Genomic DNA, 27324 nt, shown 5'->3' on the forward strand with positions numbered 1-27324 from the left:
TTAAACAGTTTCCAACCAGACTATTTGGGTTGTTGACTTTTTTATCAGTTGACGTGTTTATTGTTGTGTTAAACAAGCTCACATGTAATTAATGGTGACCACATGGTACCCTATGCTGGCATGTCTTGAGCTGTTGTACATAAAGCTGAAAAAAAAAAAAACTTAATTTCTCTAATGGTTCAATCCTTATGAGTACAGAAGCCGAGAGCGGTTGTACTCGACTTTTTTTTGCTTTGCCTTATTGAGTTATTTGTATTACAATCTCGTTGTCATGGTTAAACCATTCATTGTTTTCTCAAGATAGCAACATAATTATCTTGTGATCACAAGAAAACAGTAATTGATATCTTCAGATAACGAGATAATGAACCTGTATAAGTAATGAATGAGGCTGGCCAACAGCCCTGGATTCCCAGTCCATCCATGCCTGCGGTGCCGGTGGTTGTGCAGTCACTGTACCACGTGGGCACAAATAATCAGTTTTTTAGTTTCCTTTTTCGTTTGACTCATCGTCAGGTTGTGGTGGATGATTGGATTGCATAGGACGCAGTAGAAACAAACGGACAGGTTTTTATTTGTTGTTTTATAAAAATCTTTAATCAGGACTAATTTTGGTGGTTAATACATCTTATACCTGTTACAGGCGTAACACTGGGGCTGTTCAGAAAACACCCGGTGCTAGACCCTGGAGGCATAGGTATAATTGCTTATGAAATGGAAGTGGAAGCAAATCATCAAACAAACAACATCGTCTTGTTACCTTAAAGTTACACACAGTGTTATTTACAGGATTACACATTGGCTTCCATGACTTGTAAATCATCTCCCGCTGTTATGGTATTGAAGGATGAAATCAGTTTTAACACACACCAATCACCTCGTTATCACGAGAAAATGGCCTCGTTATCTTCAGAAAACGAGAAAATTTACTTGTTTCTCCAGAAACCCCCTTGAAGAAGTATCAGAGGGACTTCCTTATATGAGTCAAACAAGCTAAAGCAGCTGGGTTGTCTTCAGCTTGACTATTTCCTCATACAATCCCTGAAGGTTAAGGATAAACTAATTAACTGAAGAGCTATTGATTTCTAATTAGGCAAAGGATTTAATGAAATATGAACAAATGTTCAGTTTGACTGTAATTTTGTATTATGAAATGGTTTGAACACATTCCAATTGTTCTAAATTAGTTAAAAGCTGATTTGACCTCATTCCAAACTCAATTAAGACAAACTTTCATTCACAGAAATGATATTAATGCCAAACTGGGATATCGTTGCATCATTTTATTGATTATGGTTTTAAACTAATTTTCATTCCTTTTTCCTTGTGTATATATAGAATAGCTATTTGAGTTGAGTTTCATTAGTAGTCAAGAGTAAAATATGTTTGACTTGGAGTTGAATTAATATTGCTAATAAATTCTTACACTTTGAGTGGAAGTTGTTGTAAATTTATTCCATATGTGTTTAGGAATAACTGTTTGACCCTGATATAATTTCTATTCAGACTTTCATTTGTTGTCTTAAAGTTGCTCTTGTGTTCACACAACACAAAATATTTGATTAACTGACGTACTGTAAATGACATCACTCATCTTTTATAAACATCTCGTCATATGTTACTCGGTGATGATCTGCAATATGGGGATATCGGTGATGAGGTGTGTGGACCTGTGCCATAGTGTTTTTTTCTTTGGGTCAGAACATTTTAATTTGGCTCTTATTTGACCAGAGAACCTTCCTCCATCCAGAAGATTTTTCATCTGTTTTACCATTTCAGAGGAACCATTGCCCTCAATTTCTTTGATGCCACCTCAGGTTTCTGGATTCAATTTCAAAAAGGGTAAGGGATAGATTTCCCTCCTTTGCCAGTTGTAACTTCTTTTCCATTTGAAACCATATCTGAAGACCAAGCTACTGAAATCTCTGCTTGTGTAATTACATCTTCTACTGCCAAGTATTGAACTGATATACATCCCGATCTGGAGAATTAATCTTATTGTCAGGTTCCATCTAAATGAACAGCAGATTTATTAAAATATTGCTTCATAGGGGTCTGCTATTTCAAAAATGGGTCACTGTACCAAGACATTAAGGCCGGTTTTATTTTATGGCAAACAGTTTCCTGTAAAATGGCACATGATGAAAGTGGTCTTTTTTGGGGTAAAAAAAAGATACCAAAAGTTTTTAAAATATTTATTTTGGACTCATAAGATATGTTGCTGATTACATTAGAATTATTCATGTGTGTCATGTGTGAAGAAACCCCTAATCTGTCAATCCAGTCCCATTAAAACCCATTTCTGTGATCATTTTACCAATTGAACACGTCATTCATGATGGTGTTGCTCCTTTGCCCCCCTTACAGTTTCTTTTCAGTCACGAACAACTGTTGTCCAATCACATTTTCAAAAACCTAAAGACATTTAGTAGAGCAACAGGCCTTTCCTGGCCATACTATTTCACACATTTCTTTTCGTTTTCACACAATATGCAGTCAGTGAACACATTTCCACAATGCTTGAATTTTCTAAACAGACAAGCTATACCTGGTGGAAGGTTTATGACCATCAGCCACATGACGGGATGTCCCTCCTTGAAGCCATGGATGCTGGCTGCAAGGACATCACAGTTCAGGACTGTCAAGGGTGGATCCAACATATCAAGCGGTTTTACCCAGGTGCATCACCTTTGATAGTATCAGATGTGATGTTGACAAACACATGTGGCCTAACCCTGAAGATTGCAGGGATTAGACACGGCAATGTTGTGCTTTTTATTTCTTTAGTTCCCCCAATATCTATCTGGACTTGTTGCTGTTGTTCAGAATGGTCTTGTGTGTTTCACAGATATTTTGTTCACTGAAAGAAATACTGTAAAATTTGTTCTGCTCAATCAAACAGTGTTTCTACTATAGCTCCTGCAGTAAATGAAAAAAAAAACAGATTTGCTTTTTACTGGAAAACTTTTGAATGAGAAAATTACTGTATATGTGGACATACAGTTACCAACAAAGAAGTGTAAAAATTGTGGAATGCATGTTTTGCATGCAAATACATGTTAAGGAAGACAATATTCTAAAATAGTTAACTTTGGAAAAAGTTTGTCTCTCTCTCTCTTCCTTTGGATCCCAGGCCCTCCCGGCGAGCCTCGTGTGGCCACAAGGAAACCAACAATGCGTGTGGACGTCACAGAATCACAGAATTTAATCCAACAAGAAACAGCTTATGAATCAACAAAAAAACTGCAGAACAACAGAAACATACATTCAATTACCTGAGGTAAAGAAAATAGAAAAGAAAGGCAAAGACGCGTCTTTGGAGAGAGCTGGTGCAAAAAAGGCAAAATAGTGGCAGCTCTCTGAATTATTACTCGTGTGCACGAACTTTTATAATGTAGGTGTGTCTTTCCTTTTAGTATATTCAGTTAAGGCGTCCCTCCGCTTGACCAATAGGAAGCTACCTTGGACACTTAGAACTTCCCCTAATTTACGGCAAAAATCAAAGGCCATTTGCTCCTCTCCTTACATAAATTCTCAGGAACAAACTTAAATTCAGCAATTTGGTTCAAGGAAAGGTTATCTTGACAAACCCAGTTTTGCTCTTCTGCACAAGATTGAGTCCTGCCTTAAACCAAAAATAACACATAGAATCAACAGAACATGAGGTACAATTCCTTTTTCTAACCTATGAAACATAATATTCAAGTATACAAGCTAACACATTTTCCAAAACCCAATTTAGCATAGATCCTGAGCAATTTTCTAATACTAAACAAAACATTTTCATTCAAACAATTTCCATTTGATTCTTATATTGTCACATATGGTACAATATTCAAATACATTCATCATCTACTAAACTAGTCTATTCAAAAATTAGATAATACAATTTTCATTTAAAAAACATGCTATTAGTACTTAGAAAAATGTCTTAAAAACTAAATGTTAGTGTTTTAACATTCTACGTTGTATTCAGTTTTACACCATCCCAGATGTTAGTTCTGGAAGACTTTTGATCTTCTGTGAACCAAGCAGACTTCTCTCCTCGAGGCTCAAATGATGCTGCCCTCCAGGAGATACTCATTTTATGGCCTCCTGTCCTCTCTGATAAACAACAGGAGCCTCATTTTGAAAACCCCTTTGATCTACATTTTCCTTCCTGTACTTTGAATACTTACCCATCAATAGTTTAGTTTTAAATCATTAACACAAACTTGTTCAAAATTAAGAAATATGTTCAAAATGAGAGTGTTCAACATCCCTTTTACACATGCCATAATTAACTGTATTAAAAACTAAAAATAATAATTTTTATTTCAATCAATGTAAAACTAAAACTGTTTTGTTATGTCAACAATAGCCAGTATTTTGAAACCTGGTGTACTTTGATTGACTGCATGTACTCTGTGAAGTGAAAACAAGTGTCATTCTTTGACAGAATAATTTCATTTTGAGTCAGATTTCCAGTGTTTTGGTAAAGATAGCGTATGCATAGAAAAATGTGTTCTATTTTGAATTGAAGAGTTATTATTTATTTAAAAAAATTATTTTTGAGAAGAAAATTATCCATTTGGCCAATTCTGTTTTGTAAGTGTGAGTCTGGGTTAAGAGTTTAAAGACATACTGTATGTGTAAGTGCCTCTGAGCGATTGAAAAAAACTAACTATCTGGAAAGTATTCACTGCCTGTAACAGATATACGTGGTCAATAAATACCAATGCAGTGGTGAGTGCATTGACTCAGTTTATTTCAGTGTTTGGTATTGCAAAGAAAATACATGCTGACCAGGGTTCAAGTTTTTCTTCTTACATTTTTGTGGAAGTGCTAAAAGTCCTGCACATGTCATAATCTAAAAGCCAGGCTTTTTTGGAAAGGTGTAATGAGACCCTTAAATTTCTTTTGCGTACACATTGCCAAGAGCTAGGTTAAGAATGGAAAGGTTACCTGATTATGGCTGCCAGAGATGCAGTACAGGAACATACAGGATTCTCTCCCAATGAGTTTGTGTTTGGTCATAAAGTGCAAGGACCCTTAGCTTTGTTAAATGATACCTGTGTTGATTCTGAACCACTTTAAAACTTGCTTTTACAGTAGACATCAACTGTTTGTACACTCAACGGAAATGTGAACGCAACACTTTTGGTTTTGCTCCAATTTTTTATGAGTTGAACTCAAAGATCTATAACTTATTCCACAGCCACAATATCATTTGATAGAAAGCCGACCTTGTAATTGTCTTTAAATGCTTGTCGAGGTTCAAGTCTGAATCCAGCACTACACCTAGATTTGTTCTGGCTCTTATGATCCACAAACAGAGTGGTTTGAGAGGGAAAGACTCCCTCCTCTATTTGCTAACAGTGATCCATGCTGCAGAATTCTCATCCACGGTAGCTGAGCACACTTTGTAGTTTCACCTGCAGAGGAAACACAATTCATCCATCTGCACCTCAACTTGGATTCTCCTTTACATAAGGTCAGCTGGCCCTCCCCAATTTGGGCCATCTTCTTTGCTTCATGTCGGCATCCTTCAGTCATTTTGCAGTCAGATGGCAGGGTGGAGCTGCAAAGCCTGCCATCAGCTTCTGTACTTCTACTAACTGTCCACTAGATGGAACAATGGAGCAACATTTCTGCTGAGTCGAACAGTAATTTATCATCTCTATACTTTTTAATCCATTGCATTGACTCAGTTTGATGTGAGAAAACATTTAAACTGATAGACGACAAAGCGAATTAAACAGTAAAATATAAGAAAATAAAAGAAGAATCAAAGCAACAAGATAAAAAAATCAACTAATGATACTTCAATTAACAGTTAAACTTCAACAGTCAAAATTAGTTCTAAACTAATGGGTTTTTAATTTCTAATTCAAAGAACTCAGGCTTTCAGCTGTTTTCCAGTCTTCTGTGAGTTCTTCCAGACCAGTGGAGCATAGAAACTAAATGCTGTGTCTCCATGTTTGGTTCTATTTCTGGGTGGATAGAGGTGCCTTAATATCCTCTGCCAGGAGGAGATAAATAAAGAATGAAAATATATTTTTCTTTTTTATCATGATCGAAAACAGACAGTTTACTTATCAAATGATATGCAACCTCTGGAAACAAGTAGCAAAACATCTTTTGTAATATCTGGCAACAAACTGACTTAGACATGATGTTAAAGGAATGAAGAAATTCCAGTTTGCCTGTAAATACTGGCTGAAAATGCTGCAGCTACACAGACAACAGTTTTTGTCCCTGCATATACGAATGGGATATAGTTTAAATATTGTTTTATTTTACTTTTTTTTTTACTCTGACTCCACCCTTTCACTGAATTACAGGGCCTGACCAGGAGATGGCGGTTTTCTTTAGATCTTAAAGTTGTAGGGAAGCGGCTGTTTCAACGGTTGCAGTTCCGAATTCTCCCGAGTGGTGCCCGACTTTACACGAGTAAATAAAGTTAATCTGAATGGTAGATTATCAAGGGGCGGAACTCAGTGGGAAAGTAAATGATTCCTATTTTTTATTTCAACCATTGCATACATTAGCTGTGAAATATGAATCAAGATGCTATGACTGAAAAAATCTGATTGAAAGATCGCCGTTGATATATGATTGGCCGAATTTAGGTGTTCAGGCTGACGTATAACTAACTGGCTTGCATGAGATAATAAAAAAATAAATAAATAAATTAAAAAAAGATTTTAACACAGGATTTTTTTAATTAAATTTTCCAACTTATGGTCTGATAAAGAGTACATTTATATTCATGTTTAAGCCAGAATGATTTTAAATTTGAATATGACTTCCCTACAACTTCAATGTCCACAAATCATGACAGAAAGTAATATCTTAGTACAAAGATGATGTTTAAAAAAGGAATTGTAGGGGACCAGCCAAGGAGCCATCAAGCAAAGTGGGGACATTCTAATGGCTACTGCTGTATATACAGCTATAGATGAGAAGTACGTTTAAGATCCATAGGTTGTTGTCTCTGTGGATGTGTGTGATGGAAACAGTTTATATCTTATTGTTATGTTTGTTTTTGTTGTGATGTTTGCATTTTCCTTGTGTTAAAGATTTAGTGATTATTTGAATCAATTATCTAATAATTCAGATTGAACAGACTTTCCTTTATGCTTCAGCATGAGTAAAGTGTCTTAATAGTTAAAAAAAAACTACTCTATCTGGGCGTCATTACAGTGACATCAATGAGTTTACCCTTTCACCACTAGAGGGAGACAAATCCTTATCAATGAAAGGTCCAATGAGTTCACAGTTAAAGAATATACTGGTTCTGTTAGAGATTAACTGAACATGGAGGTTGTTTTACTGGTACTTTATTTTGTGGTTATTTTCATCCTCAGATGTAATCTCATCACCTTTTGTGTCACAGACTGGTTCAACCAGTCAGACCAGTCGGAAGACATTTTTGGTAGTGAAGCGAGAGGCAACCAGCAGCTCTGTTCTCTGGGTTTATTTCCTTTCAGAACACCACCTTGAACAACATCATATAAAGTTTCTTTCTCTTTTTTCCTTAAGACTTTATCAAATTTTGTTGATATTAATTTAGATATTTTACACCCGGCCATTGTCTGAGTCTATCTTTTTTTGATCTACCTGACCTCCAAGCTTCCTTTGCTCCATCACAGGTAAATATCCAACTCCTTCCAGGAAGCAGCTGAGTTAAAGTCTGGTCTGCTAACATCTATTTTTTTTTTCTTCAACACTTTGGACTATTTACACAGAACGTAAGTTTACCTGTTTTCATACTAGAACTTATCTTGATAAACTTTAAGGTTTAAGGCTGAAAATTTTCACTTCTCATTTCAACAAGTTTAACTTAACCAGTTTCACTTGATTTGATGTTACTAAAAGATTGTTTCAAAGTGTTGAGTGTTGCTTTATGTAAAGTATGTTTTTTGTCTCAGTAAAAGGAAAGTTAATATGTTATCCTCTTGATTAATCTCTTTCTGTCTGCAGAGATCTAACTTGTCATTATTTTTCCTGCTCTAAAGTCCCCTGAAAACTCACCAGTGATAATAAGTCTGATGATTTTAACACTGATTATAACCTGTTTTATGGAGTCAATATGGTGGAGTAAAGTGTCAATCTAAATTAAAGCTGTGCCAATGGATAGAAATATTCCTTTATTTCTCTATCTAGTGGGCTGCTAGTAGAAGTGAAGCAGCTGATTGCAGCTTCCTCATACTGTTGCATAACTGCTTTTAACTGAAGCTGATTAGAAGAGACTATAAGAGGAGCTTATATATTTTTTAGCCCAAATTATCTAAATTATCACAAAATTTGATATGCAGATGAAGGATTTCTGTTTCCTCCCCAGATAAAGGCAGAGAGTGTGTGTGAGCTGATGCTGGGGTGAATTCAGTGCCATGAATCAGTGTGAGGCCAGAGAGGAGGGAGTTCCTCTCCCCAAAACGTCTCTATGTGGGGAGCAGGAGACCCAGAGCAAAACTCAGAGGTGAGATCACCACCAACTTTCCCACTATATGAGGCCAAATGAGACCTGCTCATAAAGCCGCTGCTGTTGTTCCTCAGTGCTTCATCAGACGCAACAGAGGCAGCTGAGTGTGGTACCAGTGTGATCTCACATACTGAAAGTGTTGCAGGACCAGCTGAGTTACAGCTCTAGTTTCCAATATGTCACATTAGGAAAAACTCACCCATCGATCCATCCATCCATCCATCTTCCTCCGCTTATCCGGGGTCGGGTCGCGGGGGCAGCAGCTTAAGAAGGGAGGCCCAGACTTCCCTCTCCCCAGCCACTTCTTCCAGCTCTTCAGGAGGAACCCCAAGGCGTTCCCAGGCCAGCCGAGAAACATAGTCTCTCCAGCGTGTCCTGGGTCTTCCCCGGGGCCTCCCCCCGGTGGGACGTGCCCGGAACACCTCACCAGGGAGGCGTCCAGGAGGCATCCTAAACAGATGCCCAAGCCACCTCAACTGGCTCCTCTCGACGTGGAGGAGCAGCGGCTCTACTCCGAGTCCCTCCCGGATGACCGAGCTTCTCACCCTATCTCTAAGGGAGAGCCCAGCCACCCTATGGAGGAAACCCATGTCGGCCGCTTGTATCCGCGATCTCGCTCTTTCGGTCATGACCCAGAGTTCATGACCATAGATGAGGGTAGGAACGTAGATCGACCGGTAAATCCAGAGCTTCGCTTTTTGACTCAGCTCTCTCTTCACCACGACGGACCGGTACAGCGCCCGCTTCACGGCAGACGCTGCACCAATCCGCCTGTCGACCTCCCGCTCCCTTCTTCCCTCATTCGTGAACAAGATCCCAAGATACCTAAACTCCTCCACTTGGGGCAGGACACCCCCCCCTGACCCGGAGAAGGCACTCTACCCTTTTCCGGCTCAAGACCATGGCCTCGGATTTGGAGGCACTGATCCCCATCCCGGCCGCTTCACACTCGGCTGCGAACCGATCCAGCGAGAGCTGCAGATCACGAACTGATGAAGCCAATAGGACCACATCATCTGCAAAAAGCAGAGACGCAATCCTAAGGCCACCAAAACGGATCCCCTCAACACCTTGGCTGCGCCTAGAAATTCTGTCCATGAAGGTAATGAACAGAATCGGTGACAAAGGGCAGCCCTGGCGGAGTCCAACTCTCACCGGAAATGAGCCCGACTTACTGCCGGCAATGCGGACCAGACTCTGACACCGGTCATACAGGGACCTGACAGCCCGTATCAAAGGGCCCGGCACCCCGTACTCCCGGAGAACCCCCCACAGGGCCCCCTGAGGGACACGGTCGAACGCCTTCTCCAAGTCCACAAAGCACATACAGACTGGTTGGGCGAACTCCCATGCACCCTCCAGGACCCTGCTGAGGGTGTAGAGCTGGTCCAGCGTTCCACGACCAGGACGGAAACCACACTGCTCTTCCTGAATCCGAGGTTCGACTATCCGACGGACCCTCCTCTCCAGCACCCCCGAATAGACCTTGCCAGGGAGGCTTAAGAGTGTGACTCCCCTGTAATTGGAGCACACCCTCCGGTCCCCCTTTTTGAATAGGGGGACCACCACCCCAGTCTGCCAATCCAGGGGAACTGCCCCCGATGTCCATGCAATGTTGAAGAGTCGTGTCAGCCAACACAACCCTACAACATCCAGGACCTTCAGGAACTCCGGGCGGATCTCATCCACCCCCGGGGCCCTGCCACCGAGGAGCTTTTTAACCACCTCGGCGACCTCGCCCACAGAGATTGGAGAGCCCAGTCCAGAGTCCCCAGGCCCAGCTTCCTCAATGGAAGACATGTTGGTGGGATTGAGGAGGTCTTCGAAGTATTCCGCCCACCGACCCACAACGTCCCGAGTCGAGGTCAGCAGTACACCATCCCCACTATAAACAGTGTTGGTGCTGCACCGCTTCCCCCTCCTGAGACGCCGGATGGCGGACCAGAATCGCTTCGGAGCCGTGCGGAAGTCTTTCTCCATGGCCTCTCCAAACTCCTCCCATACCCGAGTTTTTGCCTCAGCAACCATCCGAGCCGCATGCCGCTTCACCCTCCGGTACCCATCAGCTGATTCCGGAGTCCCACAGGCCAAAAAGGCCCGATAGGCCTCCTTCTTCAACCTGACAGCATCCCTCACCAGAGGTGTCCACCAACGGGTTCGAGGGTTGCCGCCACGACAGGCACCGACAACCTTGCGGCCGCAGCTCAGATAAGCCGCCTTGACAATGGAGGAACGGAACATGGTCCTCTCGGACTCAATGTCCCTCACCCACTTCATACAAATTTCCACAAAAATAAACTGAAGAAACTGGTCCTAACAATCAGTTTGGATTAATTAGACTGATGTTATTGTGGAAAAGATTGATACACCAAGAATAGTAGAGAATTCTGTGTTCATGTAAAGGAATTAAAACAAATCTCTCTGTAGTTTATGGTCATAGGCTGAAGGCCACTATATTAGCTTCAGAATGCTCTCTGTTAACCTTTCAACTCATCACAGAATGCATTTATTATCCAAAGCTTCACAAAACTGTCAGTTGTGAATAAAGCAGATGCTGACGTTTAAAAAATGATCTAGGTAAAGCACCAAAATCTGCCAACATTGCTGCTAAATTGTGCAGCACAGCGCTGATGCATGGCTACTGTATACATGACTGAATGGGAAAACATTTGCGATGACACACTCTTGCATATTATTTTACTCTGACTCCACCCTTTCACTGAATTACAGGGTCTGGCCAGGAGATGATGCTTCTCTTTGATCTTAATGTCCACAAATCATGACAGAAATAATATTTTAGTGCAAAGATTGATGTTTAAAAAGGAATTGTAGGGGACCAGACAAGGGGCCATCAAGGAAAGTGCTGAAATGTTTAATGGCTACCACTGTAATAAGTTAACTAGATTTTTGCTGGACTGTGATGCATAGTTACTTCTGTCCCACAAATTGAGTTGGTCAAATTAGAAACAAAGTCAAGGAAAATATTCACTGGTGTAAAGGCCAACGGAAGCAGAGCTGAAGACATTTCTTAGAGCCCTAAGTCATGCAACCTTTAAACGATGCTCTTCAAAAAGAATAGATTAAATATTTCAATTCAGAATATGATGGAAACTAAGTTTAATGTAAAAGTGCAAAATGTCTGGTTTCTATGTCCACTGTGAGAAGCCTGAGCTGTTCAGATATCAGTTGAATGTACACTAAACATTAAAATGTTGCCAGTGGATATTTTGGAAAATGGATTTTGATTTTTTTTTTTGCTACATTAATTTAATATTTATAATCAATAATGTCTTGTATTTTTATTTCAAATATATGTTTTTATTTAAAATAATATTATTTGCACATCCAATCAGTTTCAGTGCAATATTTTTAAACCAGATGGTATGATCCAATAATTATTAAGTACTTTAATAATTTTGTATGACTACTTTTTTACTTTGACTTGACTGAAAACATAGTTTAAGTAGAAGTATTCTTACTAAAGTACAATTTTTGTGTACGCTACCTACTTCTGCCTATAAGAAACTTGGTTACAACCCAATGGTGCTCAAACATTATCCCTTGAATAGTTAATGAATTAAAGGCTTATAATTTTCATTCATATTAGATGGTAGTTTTTTTTTGACTTATTTTATGAGAAGTTCGTAACAAGTGATGTTTCAAAAACAATTTAACATAATTTTTAAACTGAAGCATTCAAATTAAGCACAAAAAACATTTTCAGGCTTTATTATGGTTTAAAGTTCTTCTAATTTATATTTTTAATTCAGACATTTTTTATCAAGACGTTTTGTAATGTTCACAGAATCCAGAGAGGAACATCTGAACCTGGACCTGGAGAAATGTCCTGAGTCTGTCAGATTTTCCTTTTTTAAAAATATTGTTATGACATTTATGTAACATGAGCTAAATTTGTCAGTTGTTTCTTTGCCGATATTCCAAACGAATTATATTTTCATATTTTGAGTTTCAGTTCTGAGGGTTTCTTGTACTTTAAGGGTTTACTCTAAGGATGCTACTTTTTTTTTCTGTACCAAGTGTCTCACTAAAATTTCATTATACAGTAGTATTAGTAAGACAGTGAAGGTGATTGATCTTAATATTTGTCTGTAACAAATAATTGCTGTTTTTTATAAAAGAAATTCTATAAAAATCATTTTGTTTTTAGTAGGATCCAGAGAGTCACATCTGAACTTGAAAGGGGACCCAGCAATCTGTCCTTTAGGAGCAACGATTCAAAGGACATTTTTGGTCATTTTAAATCTTCTCCTGATCCAACAACAGAAAGGTAAGCTGGATGTAACTGCTGCCCTTTCTCATCATCTCTATGTTTATTTGTTTGCTTTAGGCGCCATGGATCATTCATTTTAATGATAGGCAGGTTCTAACCAATCAGAGCAATGACTGACCTTGTTTATTTGAAGTATTTATGTATTTGTCAAAACATTTTACATGAAATATAAAGGGAATATTGTCAATTAAAGTTATTTACCCTGTCCAAATTCCCACTTTAAGGGGTGATTTTAATAGTTTTGTGTAAAAGGTATTTCTTCTACATGAAATGACTACAAGTACTTTTTTCCCACTTAGTGGTGCTTAAACTTTGATTTAACTTCAAACATAGATGCTATAAAGACTCTTGATTTTTGTTCATGTAATATGATGATACTTTTTTACTTTTTTTAACAAGATGTTTAAAAATAATTATTTCAAATGAAGTCTGAAAACATTTAAAGGCCTAGCTCAAATGATCTCCCAGGGAAAGTGGGTCCAAACCTCCTGTTTGAACCCCAGCTCCGCTTGAGGCTCTGTTGCTCCTTCCAGTGAGAGAAGGTCCGAAAAATCCAGTTTGCAGGATGACTTCCTGCCGAGAGGCAAAGACAAAAACAATGTTAAAACTCAGGTTGACAAGAACTCAGTTTGACAAGAACTTTTTTACATTTTTTACAAGATGTTTAAAAATTATTTATTCAAATGAAGTCTGAAAACATTTAAAGGCCTAATTGTAGTTAGTGCTTATTATTTGTAATCTTAATTCAGATATTTTCCATCATGAGGTTTTGTAATGTTCACAGGATTCAGACAGTCACACCTGGACCTGAAGCTCAGCCCAGAAATTGGTCCTACAAGAGTAATGATTCTAAGGAAAACTGGACTGATTTTAAATCTTCTCAGTCAGCAGAGAGGTGAGCTGTACACTCCTGTATCTCTCTTACATAAGTCGGTCTCAAATGTTTTCTTCATTATGACATTTATGTTACATAAGCTAAAATCTGTCAATTTATTTCTTCACCGACCTAACAAAAATAAATGCTAATAGTAAACACTGCTTATCTACAACTCTGCTCATTTACAAAGCTTTTCCAGCTTTCTGACATTTCACGTTATCGTAATATGTATCAATGACTGCATGGAGTTATTCTCTTTTTCTGTACAGATTACTCTAAGAATTTTGTTCTTTTATTGTTTTCTTCAGTCTGTTGTGTACCTTTAAGCTCACCTTTTTACTTATTTTAGCTACATTCACATAATAAAAATATGTTTCTATTCAACTTTATTGTAATTAGGGTGGAGTCCATTATATTTTTCTTTCAGTGATGTTTATATCTTCCTCGGGTGCCTGAAGTGTTTCTCCCAAAGAATGTCTTTTCAAGTTTTTTACTTGTCATGATTTTACTAAAGTTCAGACCCATATGCTGTAGACCAAACAGGGAGACCAGGAGAAAAGGTTTAACAGGTTTTATTGAAGAGATAATGCAGAGAGAAGTGTTGCTCTGAACACTGCTCATCTGGAACTGGAAAGTGAGGGGAAGACACAGCGATTAGTTTAGGCTCAGTGGGAAATTTGATTCGTGAACTTGGAGAAGAGGATCTGGTTGCTGACTCACGTTTCCAGAGAAGTTGTTGAATTTATGACTCCAGTCTGTATGCTGTAGTTCCAGTGTTTGTCTGATTCGGTGGAGGGCGGAAGAGGGTTTACCCAGAATGCGGTTGTTTGTAGGTGAACGGAGAAACTGACTGCCACTCAGATTTCCTGTGGTACTTGAACGGGTCGTAGTGGAGATGAATCCCTTTCTCAGTGTGAAGCTCAAACGATCTCTTGGGGAAAGTGGATCCAAACCTCCTGTTTGTAAACCCAGTTCAGCTTGAGGCTCTGTTGCCCCTTCCAGGGAGAGAAAGTCTTAAAAATCCAGAATGACTTCCTGCCAAGAGGCAAAAAAAAAAAAAAAATTATACATTTTTTACAAGATGTTTAAAAATAATTAATTCAAATGAAGTCTGAAAACATTCAAAGGCCTAATTGTAGTTAGTGCTTATTATTTGTAATCTTAATTCAGATATTTTCCATCATGAATGTTCACAGGATTCAGGCAGTCAGACCTGGACCTGAAGCTCAGCCCAGAAATTGGTCCTACAAGAGTAATGATTCTAAGGAAAACTGGATTGATTTTAAATCCTCTCAGTCAGCAGAGAGGTGAGCTGTACACTCCTGTATCTCTCTTACATAAGTCGGTCTCAAATGCTTTCTTCATTATGACATTATGTTACAGAAGCTAAAATCTGTCAATTTATTTCTTCACCGACCCAACAAAAATAAATGCTAATAGTAAACACTGCTTATCTACAACTCTGCTCATTTACAAAGCTTTTCCAGCTTTCTGACATTTCATGTTATCGTAATATCTATCAATGACTGCATGGAGTTATTCTCTTTTTCTGTACAGATTACTCTAAGAATTTTGTTCTTTTATTGTTTTCTTCAGTCTGTTGTGTACCTTTAAGCTCACCTTTTTACTTATTTTAGCTACATTCACATAATAAAAATATGTTTCTATTCAACTTTATTGTAATTAGGGTGGAGTCCATTATATTTTTCTTTCAGTGATGTTTATATCTTCCTCGGGTGCCTGAAGTGTTTCTCCCAAAGAATGTCTTTTCAAGTTTTTTACTTGTCATGATTTTACTAAAGTTCAGACCCAAATGCTGTAGACCAAACAGGGAGACCAGTAGAAAAGGTTTAACAGGTTTTATTGAAGAGATAATGCAGAGAGAAGTGTTGCTCTGAACACTGCTCATCCGGAACTGGAAAGTGAGGGGAAGACACAGCGATTAGTTTAGGCTCAGTGGGAAATTTGATTTGTGAACTTGGAGAAGAGGATCTGGTTGCTGACTCACATTTCCAGAGAAGTTGTTGAATCTATGACTCCAGTCTGTATGCTGTAGTTCCAGTGTTTGTCTGATTCGGTGGAGGGCGGAAGAGGGTTTACCCAGAATGCGGTTGTTTGTAGGTGAACGGAGAAACTGACTGCCACTCAGATTTCCTGTGGTACTTGAACGGGTCGTAGTGGAGATGAATCCCTTTCTCAGTGTGAGGCTCAAACGATCTCTTGGGGAAAGTGGATCCAAACCTCCTGTTTTTAAACCCAGTTCAGCTTGAGGCTCTGTTGCTCCTTCCAGGGAGAGAAGGTCCGAAAAATCCAGTTTGCAGGATGACTTCCTGCCGAGAGGCAAAGACAAAAACAATGTTAAAACTCAGGTTTACAAGAACTTTTTTACATTTTTTACAAGATGTTTAAAAATAATTCATTCAAATGAAGTCTGAAAATATTTAAAGGCCTAATTGTAGTTAGTGCTTATTATTTGTAATCTTAATTCAGATATTTTCCATCATGAGGTTTTGTAATGTTCACAGGATTCAGGCAGTCAGACCTGGACCTGAAGCTCAGCCCAGAAATTGGTCCTACAAGAGTAATGATTCTAAGGAAAAATGGATTGATTTTAAATCTTCTCAGTCAGCAGAGAGGTGAGCTGTACACTCCTGTATCTCTCTTACATAAGTCGGTCTCAAATGCTTTCTTCATTATGAAATTTATGTTACAGAAGTTAAAATCTGTCAATTTATTTCTTCACCGACCCAACAAAAATAAAGGCTATTAGTTAACGCTTTGCTTATCTACAACTCTGCTCATTTACAAAGCTTTTCCATTCTTCAGTCTGTTGTCTACCTTTAAGCTCACCTTTTTATTTATTTTAGCTACATTCACACCTTAAAATATTTTTCTATTCTATTTTATTGTAATTAGGGTGGAGTCCATATTTCCATAGTATCCATTATATTTTTCTTTCATTGCTTCAAGTATTTCTGACAAAGAATGTCTTTTTAAGTCTTCTGCTATGGCTCTTTTGTATTTCTTATTTTGGGTTTTCTTCTGAGGAGGTTTTGTAATTAATAAGTCTTCTCTAGGGATGTCTTTTTCTTTAATTTTTATAACTATTTTTGCCATTTCTGTCTGTAATCTACATGTATATTTTGTATCAGGTGTCTCACCAAAATGTATTTTTAGTTTCACAAGGAAAGTAAAGGTAGCTACTGTGTTACAGTAAGCTGTATCCAACACAAGACCAACCCTTATTCGCATTGTTTTGTTTGTTTGTTTGTTTGAGATGCCCTGGATCATTCTTTTTCATTATAAGCAAGTGGAAACCATTCAGAGCAATGATTGGCCTTTATTCAATTACAATATGAGATATGTATATATTATATTGTAATTTATATATATATATATATATATATATATATATATATATATATATATATATATATATATATATATATATATATATATATATATATATATATATATATATATATATATATATATATATATAAAAAAAAAAATCCCTCAGCTCATTGTATTAGGAGATCATATTCCTCCTATATTAGTATTCCTTCATTGGCATCTTGTTCAATTCAGAATAGAATTCAAAATTTTTCTCATGTATAAGCCCTAAATAACCCAGTTTATTTCTAACATAAGTAAAAATCCAGATAGACGTATTCTGAGATAATTGTATTGATTTGTCCACAGAGAGGACCACCAGAGTTTAGATGTGGACAGTGGTTCATCTTCCCAGCTGCATCAATCAGAGCTGGCATCTATATTTATGGTCAGTACACATGCAACAACTTCTTTTCATTTGTTATGTTCAAAGTAATCTCTGCTTCAGTTTGTAAAGTAGTGCACTCTCCGACTATTCCATGAATGTAATTTCTGTTTGAATACCTTCTGTGTGTGCAAAATGACAATGAAGTCTAAGTCCTTGAAATCAGTCTGATTTCTGTCTGTTTTAGTTGCTGGAAGACAGCATTTTCAACTTCGTGAAGAAGGAGTTGAATACCATCCAGAAAGTTTTAAGTCTAGATAACCCAGAATGCCCAGAAAGTCTAAGAAAGGATGAGGAGGTTTTGGAAGGTGATGAGGAAGAGCAGATGAGGAGAAGCAGAGAGGCACTGATGAAGATCACAGTGAACTTCCTGAGAAGAATGAAGGAGGAGAAGCTGGCTGACCGTCTGCAGAGCAGTAAGACAATTTCTGCAGATTTACTCTAAAGAGTAAACAACATTTTCAGGTGACACAAATAATAAAATTGTTTGTTCTATTTTCACTAAGTAAATCTCACTGGAGTTTGTCAACGAAAACATAAAACTGGTCTAAAAAAGAGGTTCCAGTGTGTCTTTGAGGGAATTGCTAAGGCGGGAAGTCCAACTCTTCTGAACCAGATCTACACAGAGCTCTACATGACAGACGGGGGGACTGGAGAGGTCAATGATGAACACGAGGTCCGACAGATTGAAGCAGCATCCTGGAACCCACAAAGACCAGAAACAACAATCAGACCAGAAGACATCTTTAAAGTCCCACCTGGAAGAGATCAACCAATCAGAGCAGTGATGACTAAGGGAGTGGCTGGCATTGGGAAAACAGTCTTAACCCAGAAGTTCACTCTGGACTGGGCTGAAGGCAAAGCCCACCAGAGCATCCAGTTCATATTTCCATTCACCTTCAGAGAGCTGAATGTGCTGAGAGAGAAAAAGTTCAGCTTGGTGGAACTAGTTCATCACTTCTTTACGGAAACCAAAGAAATCAGCAGCTTTGAACACCTCCAGGTTCTGTTCATCTTTGATGGTCTGGATGAGAGTCGACTTCCTCTGGACTTCCACAACAAGGAGATCCTGACTGATGTTACAGAGTCCACCTCAGTGGATGTTCTGATGACAAACCTGATTAGGGGGAAACTGCTTCCATCTGCTCTGCTCTGGATAACCACACGACCTGCAGCAGCCAATCAGATCCCTCCTCAGTGTGTTGGCATGGTGACAGAGGTCAGAGGTTTCACTGGCCCACAGAAGGAGGAGTACTTCAGGAAGAGATTTGGAGATGAGCAAGCTTGCAAAATACTTTCCCATGTAAAGACATCACAAAGTCTTTATATAATGTGCCACATCCCAGTTTTCTGCTGGATCACTGCTACAGTTTTGGAGGCTGTGATGAGGAAAAAAGAGGGAGGAGAGCTGCCCAATACACTAACTCAAATGTACATCCACTTCCTGTTGGTTCAGACCAAAATGAAGAAGGTCAAGTATGAAGGAGGGGTAGAAACAGATTCCAACTGGAGTACAGATGACAGAAAAATGATTGAGGCTCTGGCAAAATTGGCTTTTAATCAGCTGCAAAAGGGGAACCTGATCTTCTATGAATCAGACTTGAGAGAATGTGGCATCGATATCAGAGCAGCCTCAGTTTACTCAGGAGTGTTCACACAGATGTTCAAAGAGGAGAGAGGGCTGCTGCAGGAGAAGGTGTTCTGCTTTGTCCATCTGAGTGTTCAGGAGTTTCTGGCTGCTCTTCATGTTCATCAGACTTTCATCAACTCAGGTGTCAACCTGATGGAAGAAAAACAAACAGCTGTGCCAATATTATTCAACAAATCTAAAACAAAATTACTGCATCATAATGCTGTAGACCAGGCCTTACAGAGTCCAAATGGACACCTGGACTTGTTCCTCCGCTTCCTGCTGGGACTTTCAGTCCAAACTAATCAGAAACTCCTGAAAGGTCTGCTGACTGAAACAGGAAGTAGCTCTCACAACAACCAGAAAACAGTCCAGTATATAAAGAACAGGATTAGTGAGAATGTGTCTGCAGAGAAAACCATCAATCTTCTTCACTGTCTGAATGAACTGAATGATCGATCCCTGGTAGAGGAAATCCAACAGTCTCTGGCGTCAGGAAGTCTCTCCCATGATAACTTGACTTTTGCTCAGTGGTCTGCTCTGGGGTTCATCCTGTTATCCTCTGGAGAAGATCTGAATGTGTTTGACCTGAAGAAATACTCTGCTTCAGAGGAGGTTCTTCTGAGGCTGCTGCCAGTGGTTAAAGCCTCCAACAAAGCTATGTAAGGATACAAAAAGATTTTTACTTGTTATCTAAAACTTTAGGGCATTACAACATATGTCTCACTATGTTAACACTATAATCAAATGATTTTGTACTTTTTATTAACATAACAGACAGTTCAAACTGTTTTCTACTCATAATTTTACGCAGACATATAGAAGATGTACCTGATCACAGGAAATTAGAGACGGACAGCCAGTCACATGGATGGTGGTTATGTCTTTACACTTGATGATAAAAAAGTTGCAAAATAGATTTAAGCATAAATCAATATAAGAGAAAGGTGGAAAAATACTGATAGAAGTATAATCAAGTGTATCTTTGTTGGGATTGGTTGATAACAGTTACACTTGTCAGTTTTGTGCAGTTGAGCAAGGACAACGTATTAGGCTGAGGCAAGGACTTGTTTTCAGGGCTTCTACTAATAAGATCATCTGATCTAGTTAGTTTTTATTACTTATTTTGGATTGTTTGAAATGTTTTGAAGCATTTCATTGAAAAATTGGGGATTGAGGGCTCTCAGTACAAACATATCATAATGCACTCAAAATAAAGCAATAGAGACAGATTAAGAAATCTTTACATGGCATTTCTATATATTTCCTTTGTATTGAAAAATATTGTGCTGGTAGATAATACACTTAGATAGAAGAGTGTTTTAACAACTTGCCTTAACAAGATTTTGCAATATCTACTTTATTAAGTCATCATATTTATGTTGGGTTCCCTCATTTTTGTTGTCTTTCTTTAGACTAAGCAGCTGTAACTTGTCAAAGACAAGCTGTGCAGCTCTGTCTTCAGTGCTCAGGTCCCAGTCCTCCAGTCTTAGAGAACTGGACCTGAAAAACAACAATCTGAAGGATTCAGGAGTGAAGCATCTGTCCGAGGGACTAAAGAGTCCTCACTGCATACTAGAAAGGATAAAGTAAGTATCATTAACTTTGATTGGCCATCTTAATAGTGATTTTTGTCTATTGATAGATAGATCATACATGTTATCTTCAAATGTAACTTTTAATCATTTTGTATTGACCTTAGTTTAAAAAAGGAAAATCCAATTTCTATTTTTTAATAAAACATATTTAATGTAAAATGTACGTTGCACTGGCATGATGAATAAAACAAACAATGGCAGGTTTATGCAAATTTTGTTTTTAACCTTGATTTTAAGCAACAAGTTTTTCATAAATCTGTTCTTCATTATTGGTAAATAAGGAATAAAGCTGCTTCTTCAGATTTAAGAATAGGTACATACCCTGGACTCAAGAAAGGTAAAAGCTATGCCTTGAGTTGATCTTGAACTCATTAACGACAAGGACTCAAATCCATTACATTTATGGATTTATTGTTTCAGTCAATACCAACTGTTACCTTACTGTCTTTTACATGTTCCTTTACTTTTGTTAAAGTCCAAAAACATCGTCATACACTGCAAAAACAATCTAAAATAAGTAATAAAGTCCTTAATTAAATTAATTTCCCCTTTATCTGAGTAGGAAAATAAGATAATCTGCCAATGGAATGAGCATTTTTACTGTTCAAATAGATAATTAGATAATATGTGCTTGAAATAAGAGACTGCAGTTGTTTTGTTCTTATTTGAAATGTTAATTGTCTTATTCTATTGACAAAATGTCTCACTTACCTCCTCAATTCAAGAAGAAATGCACTTATATTGAGAAAAAATTGCTTGCTTAGATTTTTTATTTTTGCAGTGTATAAAAGAGGCGATGGAGGTGCAGGTTGATACTCTGACTGCTAGGTTGCTGGTTAAAACACATCCATGCAATGTATTAGTTTTCTTAGGGATATCAGGGGAAAATAAGTTAGTTATCAATGAATGCTAAACATTTTAGACTGATTTTGGTTAAAAAAAATAAATAAATAAAGTCTTGAAAGCCAATTGTGACTTTCTCACATCTTACATTTGTGCTTACATTGTGTCGGTCTATCACATATATTTTTAACAGAATAGCCTTAGTATTGCACAGTAAATCATGATGTGGATTTCTGTATTTACAGCTTGTCAGGCTGTCTGATCACGAAGGATGGATGTGGTTTTCTAGCTTCAGCACTCAAATCAAACCCAAACCATCTTAAAGAATTGGATCTGAGCTACAATCATCCAGGTCAAGCAGGAGTAGAAATGCTTTCGGCTGGACTGAGAGATCCTCACTGCAGACTTGAAATTCTCAGGTATGGTGAGATGCTCCATTACCACTGAGAACGATGCACGTAAAGTCTTTAAATATGTTCTTTATACTTGTAGCAATTTGCTCTTTATTCTTATAGCCGTTTAAGCATTTTTCATTTACGATAAGGTCCTTTTTTCATTGCTGATACAAAAAATGAAAGCTAATTTGTAGCTAAGCTGTGGGGGAGGTAAACTACACCATTCCCCAACAATAGTTATAAAAATTGTTTTCCAAGTTTGAAGATTTTCGCTTCCCATCCAGGAAACTTTTTCAATTAAAAATGTCAGAAAAAGTGTTGAGTTTTACGCGTTACACAGTAACCCAACAAAGCCTTTTATTTACTTAGAAAACATGCTAATTCTAGACATTGAGGGTTGAGGGTTGTCGAAGGGGGAGGGTGTGCTGGCACCGTCTATCTCCTGGAGGGGGGGTGGAGTGTGCCGGACACCCCCTCTTGGTACTCCCAGTTTTAATTGCATCTGAGAGCAACACGCAACAACACCACATTCGAGCGGGCGCAGTGAGGATCGGGGTCTTCTCACACCCCTGTTCTCCGGCTGCCGCCTGGAGTCTGGGGCCTGGAGGAAGAGCGGGCCACCTGGTCCGTGGTTTTGGCTGGGGCTGGCTGCGGGGCCTAGGTGGCCTGCTGGTGGCGGGGCTGTCACCTCTGCTCTCCCCAAAGAAGGTTGGATGGAGGGGCATGAAGTGCCTGGTTGAAGGTTTTTTTTTTTTTTTTTTTTTTTTTTTTTTTTTTTTTGTTCTTTTCGGGGGGGGGGGGGCGGTTCTGGTTGGGTGGCCGGCGCGGGATGGGTGGGCCCCGGTCCCGGGGGGGGCTCTTGCGGGGGGTGGTCCGGTCCGTGTGCGGGGTGGGGGGCCGGGCTTGAAGCAGGAAAGAGATGGGTTGGTGTGGCGGTGTCGCCGCTCCCCTCACATCCGGATTTTAGGTTCACTTATGGGGTCATCCGATAGTCCCGGGACCGACCACCGGTGTCACCGGGTTTTTGGTCCTGGTATTATTGGATGTGAGTGTTATGTGTGAATGTGTGTCTGCGTTGTTATTTTCTTTATTTATTATTATTATTATTTTATTCAATTTTTTTTTTTTTTTTTTTTTTTTCCTGTGGTACGAGTGGGGGCACTAGGGAGGGAAGGCATGATTGAGATGGTGTGTTTTTTTTTTTTTTTTTTTTTTTTTTTTTTTTTTTCTTTCCCAGGTTGGGGTCTCAACCGCACCCTCTCCCAAATACATCTCAAGTCTCCGCTAAGTGCGGAGCCCATTCCCCCCGTCCTGCTCTCCCTCCGCTGGCTGGCGTCGGGGCTCACCGGTGCACTGGTGGAGCTGGGGGTGGATGCCCGGGGGACTGCTGGCTCATTCCTGGCGGCCTCTCCACTGGCCCCGGCCGGCCGGGGCTTTGCTGGGGCTCCTGTCTGGGGGTGGGGTGCCCTTGGGGCCTCGGATCCCTGGGTTCTGGGACTGGATCCGCTTCGGGGTGGGGCTGGGTGTTGTTCGGGGATTTTCGGGGTCGGTGCCGGTGCCTTCGCTACGATGCCGGTTCCTGGGCGGTGTTTCTTTCCTATGCCGGTTCTGTGGTATCGGTTCGGGGAGGGGGGGAGCTGCGCGGCATGGTGGGGTGCGGGTTTTGGGCTCCGGTTTTTCCGCTCGCACTTCTCCTCTTGCCTATTTATTTTAATTGTAATTATTAATTAATTAATTTATTTACCTATTTATTTATTTATTTATTATTTTTTTTTTCTCTTCCTCGGTGGGGGGGAGCGGTTGCGGGCGGGTCGGTGTCTGGTGTCCGCTGTCGCATTGTGGGGGCCCCTTTTTTTTTTTTTTTTTTTTTTTTTTTCTCTTTTTTTCTTTGGGGGGTTTGGCATGTCTGTTTTCTCGGGGGGCAGGCGGGCCTGCTGGGTGGGGGTCCTGCTGGCGGCGCGCTGCTGGTGTGTGGGGGTCCGGGCGGCTCCGGCGGGGGGTAGTGTTGGGGGGCCGGTCTGGGCGGGCTGGCTGCGCTGGCTGGGTATTCGGGTGGGTTTTCCCTCCTGGAGGCATGGCGGGGCTGCTCTGTTCCCGCTGATCGCGGCGGGTGGGGCTGCGGGGCGGGTGGGGGCCTGGGGTGGCTATGACCGGCGCGTGGTGGGGGGCCGGGGCGGCGGAGCTGCTCTGGCCGCGTGTCGGGGCCTGGTGCGGGCTGCGGGGGGGGGTGGCGGACGTGGCTGGGCTGCTTTGGCATCGTCCGGTGGGGGGGCGGCGCGGTTCGCTCCGCTCTGGCTTTGTGCTGCCCCTCGGGCTGCTGGGGGGGGTGGTTGCGCCGGCTGCGGTCTGCTCATCTTGCGGTTTTGCGCCGGGCGGCTTTTCTGCTCTCGGGCTGATTCTGTGCGCGGTGTGTTTCGTTGCGCGCTGTTGGCATCGGTCTTGGTGGGGTGGGGCTGCGCTTTTGGCCGGGGGGGCGTTTTGGGGGGGGGTCCCGCGGCGCTCGTGGCCGGTTCGCGGCGGATGCGCATGGGCCCCGGCCGGGGGCGGGGCCGTCTTAGTGTTTTCCTGGGTGGTGCGGTCGCGGTGGGTGTTGCGGCCGGTCGCCGGGGCTTGGTGCGGGGGGGCGGGGCGTGTTTCGGTGCTCTGTGGGGCTGGGGCGTTTCGGTCGGCGCCGTGGGGGGGCTGGTGTTCGGCGCCCGGCCCTACTTCGGGGTGGCCGGCTGCCGGCGGGGCCCGCGGACTCGTCCCCGCGGCTCCCCGGGGCGCCGGCATGGCGGTGGCTGGGGGGCTTCCTCGTGGCTGTCTCTCCTCCTGCCTTGGTGGGGTCTGATTTCCGGGGCTGGCCCCGCCTTGGTGCCTTCGCTTCTGGGGTCCCCTTGGGCGCCTGGGGCTTTGGGTCTCCCGGCGCTGGACTCAGTGCTCTGGGGGGTTTGCCTCTCCGGCTCTCCACAACCACTATTGAGCATTTTTTTCTATGGTTAAAGCTTTGCATGCACGGGTTCACCCTCACGGGCAGCTGCGGGTGCTGGGCTTCGGGTGCTTGGAGATTCGCTTCCGGGCGGAGGCCCCACATTCATATCTTCAGGTGGCACAGAGTACATGTCAGACTTAATAATATTACTTTAGTGATAGTTTCAAGGTGTTTGCTTTATTGTATATCTCGTACCATGTTTTTTGGTTGTGCTGTTCTTTTTTTTTTTTTTTTTTTTTTTTTTTTTTTCTCCATCTCATTACAGGTGTTGAAGCAGACTGAAAATGTTTTGTCATTGTCTCCTTCCTATCTCCTCTTTCTTTCATCTTTTGTCCTGTTTTTTTCTTTTTCCTTCTTCTTCTTCTGTTTTTCTGCTCTACTTACATTGCAGTGTCCATATGAACTGTAAAACTCCCTGCATAATTATAATAAAGCAATTTATATACATGAAACAAGTGGAGCGGTATGGCAATTGCGATACCGCTACACTTGTGAAAGTAAAATCTGTTGGGCTCCTTTTGGCATCAAGACAATTATTCTTATTGCCACCTTGCCAGACAGGACACTGTAAAAAAAAACAAAAAAAAAAAAAAAAAAAAAAAAAACATGCTAATTGAATCGGGTCCATCCATTTGGAATGGGGGTTGTTTGACTTCTTTTGTTAGCCTCCTGCAACGGGTGTTGTTAAAGGAAATAAAGGATTAGAAATACAAGCAATGATGCTGCATTTAGTGATGATACAATTTGATGTATCTGTGTAAATGCAAAATTGTTCCTTTATTAGCGTAGAATAATATTTTAATAAAGGCCCTAGAGTTTATAGTTGACTGGCTTTCTCCTTTCAGATCAGAGCCTGCTGGTGAACGATATTTAAAACCAGGTCTATGGAGGGGTAAGTTTCTTTTTTTCTTGATTCATGACAGCAAAGCAACTTGCATACAAACACATCCAAACTGTCTATATTGTTTTGTATTGCTTGTATTTTTGTTAAAATAGGAATAAATGGTTTAGCTGAATGTTTCCTGTTCTCTCCATCAGATGCATGTGAGCTGACATTTGACCCAGAAACATTACATCCAGACTTCCAACTATCCGATGACAACAAGAGGGCGACACATGTGGAGGAAGCTAGCTCATGTTCTGATCATGTAGCCAGATTAAGCGTTCCTCAGCTGCTGTGTTGCAAAGCTCTGACAGGTCGCTGTTACTGGGAGGTTGAGTGGAGAGGAAGAATCGAGATAACATTGAGTTACAGAATATTCAAAAGGAGAGCTCAGAGTAAGGATCCTCAGTCAAGAAATACTGATGAATCCTGGTGTCTGAGCTGCTGTGATGAGGGTTACACTATCTCTCATTATAAGAGCAGGAAACTCCTTTCCACAATGTCCCCTCCCTCCTCCGTCTCTAACAGAGTTGCAGTGCATGTGGACTGTCCTGCTGGTATTCTGTCCTTCTACAGAGTCTCCTCTGGCTCGCTGATCAACCTTCACACCTTCAACACTACGTTTACTGATACTCTTTACGCTGGATTTACAATCTCACCTGGTTCCTCAGTGTTGCTGTGTTGAGACTTCAGAACATCTTTCATTGTGCTTCTTTATCCTGTAAATATGTGTTAATTTAATTCAGGCAATTATTTTCAGACCGATGGATTTATTGGGTCTTTGAAACTCTTCTAAATAACTCTCCATTGTCTAGTCCTTTAAAGATAAAAGATCCTAGAATTAAATTATTCTAGGATCTAGATGTCATCTTTTTCTAAAGCTCTACTTTTTAACAGAGAGCAGGTCATCTTCCTCCTTAGAAAAGTTTTTTGCTGACAGATAAGACACTGATCTCAGAAATTAATTTTATTTAAAAAAGTTATCATATTTGATCACTTAAACAGATAAATAAAATTAGAATTATGCTACTTTACATCATGAAATTCTTTCTTTCTGTAGTATCTCGCCAAACAAACTCAATAGCCTATGAGTTGATTTTTTTCAGATTCAAATACTGAGGTGTCAAAAGTATTAATAAATATTACTCAAGTAGAAGTAAAAATCCTGCTGTTTAAAAAACTTTTTTTAGAAGTTAAAGGATCAACTTCAGCTTTTTACTTCAGTAAACATGCAAAAGTGCAATTTTTTAAACTTCTTAAAGTATAAAAGTAAAAGTAATGCAGGAAAAAAATGTTAAGAACAGAAGCTTTACTGAACTAGCCTATTAAATGGATGATAATTTCCTTAGAATTAATTTTCTTAGTTTTATAACTAATGGTAACAGTGTCACATTTAACTTTGCATCATCTTGAAAAGCTATTTATTTTGGTATGTGAACAACAAGTTGGGGCAGCACCGAGTCCAACCACAAAGGAAATTAAATTTTTTTAATTAAAAAAAGAAAGAAATTAATTGTCTAGATGAAACAAATTATTTTGATGGTTTTTATTTATTTTTTCAAACACCAAGGAGTAGAAGTAAGAAGTTGTC

At 40.2% G+C, this 27324-nt stretch overlaps 1 protein-coding gene and 1 long non-coding RNA gene across 2 annotated transcripts; both read left to right on the forward strand.

Moving 5' to 3' along the window:
* The first annotated feature begins 7404 nt into the window (after nt 1-7404).
* Nucleotides 7405-12318, forward strand: LOC119772266. Its single transcript, XR_005279237.1, has 4 exons — nt 7405-7634; nt 7731-7733; nt 8327-8464; nt 12273-12318. It is a non-coding gene; the product is annotated as an uncharacterized LOC119772266 (long non-coding RNA).
* A 300-nt stretch (nt 12319-12618) lies between these two features.
* Nucleotides 12619-26912, forward strand: LOC119772260 (NACHT, LRR and PYD domains-containing protein 14-like; the record flags this gene model as incomplete). The annotated part of the gene is made up of 11 exons (XM_038268599.1): nt 12619-12755; nt 13543-13653; nt 14832-14942; nt 16161-16271; nt 17338-17416; nt 17601-17829; nt 17920-19705; nt 20459-20632; nt 21730-21903; nt 25696-25742; nt 25889-26912. Coding segments are annotated over 11 exons (3489 nt in total), but the record flags the coding sequence as incomplete, so codon positions are not given.
* Nucleotides 26913-27324: the final 412 nt, after the last annotated feature.

The sequence above is a fragment of the Cyprinodon tularosa genome, unplaced genomic scaffold, assembly GCF_016077235.1.
Source record: "Cyprinodon tularosa strain WSP-4 unplaced genomic scaffold, ASM1607723v1 ctg704, whole genome shotgun sequence".
NCBI lineage: Eukaryota > Metazoa > Chordata > Actinopteri > Cyprinodontiformes > Cyprinodontidae > Cyprinodon > Cyprinodon tularosa.